The sequence below is a fragment of the Notothenia coriiceps genome, unplaced genomic scaffold, assembly GCF_000735185.1.
Source record: "Notothenia coriiceps isolate Sejong01 unplaced genomic scaffold, NC01 NC01_scaffold00028926, whole genome shotgun sequence".
Lineage (NCBI taxonomy): Eukaryota > Metazoa > Chordata > Actinopteri > Perciformes > Nototheniidae > Notothenia > Notothenia coriiceps.
In genome coordinates, this window is record NW_011361627.1 from 1 (window position 1) to 5,135 (window position 5,135).

The 5,135-nt window shown below is 42.4% G+C and overlaps 1 protein-coding gene across 1 annotated transcript; it reads left to right on the forward strand.

Annotated features, from left to right (window-relative positions):
• Nucleotides 1-679: 679 nt before the first annotated feature.
• On the forward strand, nucleotides 680-4,116 carry LOC104958532 (PHD finger protein 20-like protein 1). Its single transcript, XM_010786274.1, has 2 exons — nucleotides 680-904; nucleotides 1,710-4,116. The coding sequence occupies exons 1-2, from the start codon at nucleotides 700-702 to the stop codon at nucleotides 1,844-1,846; spliced, it is 342 nt and encodes a 113-aa protein (XP_010784576.1). The 5' UTR covers nucleotides 680-699; the 3' UTR covers nucleotides 1,847-4,116.
• Nucleotides 4,117-5,135: the final 1,019 nt, after the last annotated feature.

Below are 5,135 nucleotides of genomic sequence, written 5' to 3' on the forward strand. Positions count from 1 at the left end.
CCTGAACATCAGCAGGAGAGGACTCTTTAAAGTAGAGACACTACATACTGGTATGAACCTGAAAATGAGGTTAGCATTTAGCTCCAATCATCGCTATGTCTTATAATATCTTCACACAGCTGACATTTTATGAGGTCAGGTTTTTAATGTCTGCCTTTTAGAGTTGCCCTTTCCAGCTTCCATTGTTCTGCTTCTCCTCCTCCTGTTATCTGTGTTAGCTCCTCTTAATGAACAAAGTGTGACTTGGCATTTCATGTGAACCTCAGGTGACGTAAGGGTGGTGTAAAAGAAATTCAAAGCTTGTCTCATAGAAACTCAGAGACCTTTAGCAGAAGCTGTTCCTCGTGTTCACAGGAGCCTGCTGTTGCTAAGAGACCACTGCAAACCAGTTTGAAGCTTTCTGCTTGAAAATGTGGAATTATTTATACCTGCTAATGCTCTGTGAGTGTGAGGGCTATGGAGAGAGCTTCGGAGGACTTAGTTTTATGATAAAGAACGTCCCTTTTTCTCCATATCTTCACTTCTTCCTCCTATACTTATTTTCCATCTACAGTATAACCATCACTGATCTTCATTGCATCTTAAAAAACACTTCTTGCTTCATCTTCATGTTTTATTTCAGATTGTCTCTTTGATGGTTTCCTTTCATGAAACAAGTTTTGTCTGTTTTTGTAGGAAATAAAGCTTGAAGATGTGGAGATGGGACCAGCTGATGCTACAGCAGATGCACACTCAGTGACACACACAGACACACCGCCCCGCATAAAGGCAGAGAGCCACACACACACTGCGGAGCCTCGTCCAGCGTCCGAGGCCGAGTGTCAGCTGAACCTGCTGGAGCACGTGGAGACGCTGCACCATCAGATCAGCGCCAGGATGGACCTGATAGAGCGGGAGCTGGACGGTAACACACACACACACACACACACACACACACACACACACACACACACACACACACACACACACGCACACGCACACGCACACATAGACACACACACACACAGACACACACACACTGCTTCTTACCCCGGGATTCCACCGGGTCCGTCTGCGCCGCGTTACGGCTGCGCCCGGTTTTGTTCCGACCTCCTACAGCGTTTCAGAAGCGGAGCGTCTTGCCTGCCGGCTCGCAGTTTTTGTTGATTTGGGCATATTTCCTGGACAGGCTACTTTGTACAGACAAAGTTAATACTAATTGTAATATCCCAGTTATAAACGACATGAATCAAAGATGTGTTGCTGTATTTTAGTGGTAAAAAAATGGGTTCATCATCAGAATTATTCTATATAATTTACACAGTGCCTGTAAACCGGAGGAGAACGCTGGCATTTCTCTGGATGCTCTGACCGGTCCACTTCCTGCTCGGCGCTATGCCACGTCTCGCGTCAAAATAGACCAGCCGCCTATTTTTAGCGGAGCCCAGCGCTGAGACGCTTCTGAGCCGTAACGTGCCACGTCTGGTGGAATAGCACCCATTGACTAGAGTGACTGCGATCGATGTGACAGACCCGGTGGAAAGGTAACATTAAGTTGTCTTTGGCTCTTTTCTGCTGTAACAATGTAAATGTCCCTTCTGTGAGACTAATAAAGGTATTCTGATTCTGATTATTATCATTAACAAAGTCAAAAGAAGCGTTGTTACCGATAATGGCGGGATTTTCTGTCTCTTTTCTCGGTCACATGACACATGTTTCTCTCTCTGCAGTGTTGGAGTCGTGGTTGGATCACTCCGGTGAGCTCGAGCCTCCGGATCCTTTGTCCCGCCTCCCGCAGCTCAAGCAGCGAATCAGGCGGCTGCTCCGTGACCTGTGCACTGTGAGACATCTGTCCGTCTGGCGCTGACTCTTTCCCCTCCCTGACCCCTGACCCCTTTAACTCCTGCGAGCCTCTGCTAGCCAATAGGAGCAGACGGACTGACTGACGGGCAATCACTCGACTGACGGACCTGCGGAGATGGAGTCGTGGAGCGAGTCGACTCTGCAGAGAAACTGTGCTTTGTTTAGAGTCGAGAAGATGCACTACAACACGACGAGGGTGAAGACGTTTTTTTTGTGACTGAACAGGTGCTTTCTATCTGTTACATTTCACAAAAGTACAACAACATTTCCCAAACTGTCCCTCCGTATGTTCAACAACGTGAAGATGAAAGGTTTCGGTATTGGATGGATTTTGATGAGCTGTTGTTACGCAGGTTTTTGGGAAACTTTTCTGTGTTCAGGTGGCTCTACAAACTTAACTGCATGCGTTCTCATTAGCATCAGATTACCGTGTAGTGTTAGCAAAGGCCGTTTCCTAGCAACCATCTAACCTGAGAAACTGTGTTACGACCGAAAAGTGTAACAAAGCTCATGAAAACATTGAAAGGATTTGGGCCGATTTTTTTTTAAAACATGAAGATTCGATGATTCAATAACTTTCCTACGACAGAGATTTGAGAAAATGTTGTTACACAGCGAGTCCTCTGAAATTAAATTGATTTGCAGCAAAGTGTCACCGTTTTTAAATCCTCGTTGGAATGGTTCATACCTGTTTTGCTTTTAGGAATCTAGTAAGATGGAGATATATGAGATCGTCCTTCTTTCTCTGTGTAATGTTTACGCTTAAAAACTGTGTCTCGACGGCGTCTTCCACACACTATCTGTGTCTCTTAAAGGGATGGCGCTGTGGGAAATGTAGTTTTTTTATAGTCCCTTGACTACAGAGGTGACACTATATGGCCTTTTTCACAATTTTTTTTTACTGGTTCTAACAATCATGTGTTTTAAGATTGTTTTAGTGACATTTCGCTGCAAAATCAGCTCATATCAAATGATTCGCTGCATTTATGTGCTCCATATTTTCACATCTAATTAGTTTTTGGTGGACACAAGGCCCTTGTTGTGTGTCTGAACCACACAGATGGATGTATAGAGGATTTTTAAAAGACGATATAGGATCATCTTTCTCTCTTTAGGAAACGAGCTCAGTTCAGTACTTCCTTCACTTTCTCTTCCTTTTTTCTCGCGTTTGATATTTTCAGGTTTTAGGCATATTATTTCGACTTTTCTAGATTTTTATCTGTGCTTTTGATTGTTTTCTGCATAATGTCTCTTTCTGACATACGAAGAAAAACCCTAAAAGCAATGTATTAATCAGCTTCTACTTTGTTCTTGACCTTTGGGAACTGTATACGTCACTAAATAATATCCGCTCACAGGTTCATTTTGTGTTTCGGTGCTCTCAGATTTTTTAGCAAAAACAGCTAGCTCGTTATAACCTGTACAAATATTTCTTTCAGTTTAATCTCATATACTCGTCTCTGTTGATAGTACCGGTAATCATTCATTTCAGATGAAGAGTATTGATAGTTTCTTTCATCGAGGCCAGTGTAATAAACTGTTTTCAGTCAAATTAACCAACAAGACGTTCCTCTGTTGTGACAAAAAACTCATTCTACGTGTAAATATGTCCAGGTAAATGTTTTATACACTTGTGTAAGAAGCTAACTGTAAAAAGCTGTAGATTTATTTTCATAGAGAGATTGGTTATGAATCAGGTTGGTTAATATCTGATGTGTTTGAAGAACGCAGAGCTTCTATTGCTTCTCTTTAGTTATCGTGCAACCGCATTTGTTTGAATTGTTAACTGTTTTTATTTCAGTTCATGGTGCGTTCAGGCGGTCCTCCACAACTCGAAGAATCTAATCTCTCCTGTTGAAAGAAAGGCAACTTTATTAATATAGCTCATTTCAGCAACAGGACAATTCAAATAATTACAACCAACATTAAAAGGGCGTGATCAAATTACATTTAAATACATTGGAAAACTTTTTAAAAAAAAGAATAGACATTTTAAAGAAGCGTGTGAGATGTGAATAACTCTTTGATTTAATAAAGGGGTAAAAAAGTAAAATATTTAGCCTTGATTAAAAAGACGTTCATTTGTAGCACGCCTGCAATTTTCATCTAAACATCCACATGTTTGTAGACACTCGATTTTCTGAGTTGGAGAGGACACGCCTGAAGGCAACACAGGTTCACACACATTAAGCTACAATGTTTTGCTTCTGTGTTCTGTTTAAAGCATGAAGTTTTCTGACGAATTCTAACTTTGATTAAAATGAAGAAATTCCCGTTGTGTGTGTTCGATGTTTCATTCAGGACTGAATCAGGAAATTCATCCACCTCTGAACAGTCTGAAAAGCTGCCAACCAAAACTCAGCTCACTTTTAAAGCTCCCCTGACATGGCCATTTCTACTGATCATATTTCCATTGTTAAGGTCTACTAGAATAGATTTACATTGTTCAATGTTCCAAACTCACATTGGTTTCTCATACAGCATCTCTGTACAGTATGTGTATTCACTCTCTGTCCTACACGGCTTGTTGGAGCTCCTGCCCTCCCCTCTCCCTGTGAGCCCAGTGTACTCTGATTGGTCGGGACGTTGCGAGGCTCGTTGCTGCGAGGAGCGGACAAATTTCCGGGTCGGCGATACAGCGAGAACAAGCTAAACTCATCCTGAGCACACACTAACACTCACAGCCGAAGTAAAAACAATAAGTGTGGCTTGATATTGAGTAAGAAAAAGGTTTAGAACGCTGTGAGGATGGGTCTGCGGAGACCATTTCTCCACGATCCCAACTCGTCTATTGCCAGCGTTCAGGGAGCTCTATGCAAGTCAATGGGACTCCCTGTTAGTTAGCCAAGGGATCCAGAGGCCTGTACTATGAAGCTGGATTTTCCTAACCTGGATATGTTTGAGTTAGCCGGTTGGCCTAATCCAAAACATACGCGCTCTCGCTAAACGGTACTACGATGCTGGTTATCAAGTGGATCTCTCAAACCAGCCGTGCCCTATCTAGTCAGGTGCGCGTTCACATGAAAGGGGTGGTATCTGGAGCATTCGACCAATCACAAACATGGAGAAGCGCACTGACAGCACAGCGTCATACTTCCTGAATGAAAAGTCAACTATAATATTAGACAAATATGAATTTACTTAAACACTTTATCCAGGATAAAAGCCACATAGCTGCACCTGCAAGGTGAATACAGCTGGTAAAAGAAAAAGTGTTTGAATGCGTACATTAACAGGTTTATGATATCACTGCCCCGTCTAAGACACGAGTGGATCTGACTTTAATTACATTT

Bases quoted from the DNA above. Each gene is read 5' to 3' on its own strand.
- LOC104958532 (XM_010786274.1), top strand. From the start codon at position 700: ATGGGACCAGCTGATGCTACAGCAGATGCACACTCAGTGACACACACA. The intron at 905-1,709 runs GTAACACACACA...CTCTCTCTGCAG, and splicing joins GATAGAGCGGGAGCTGGACG to TGTTGGAGTCGTGGTTGGAT.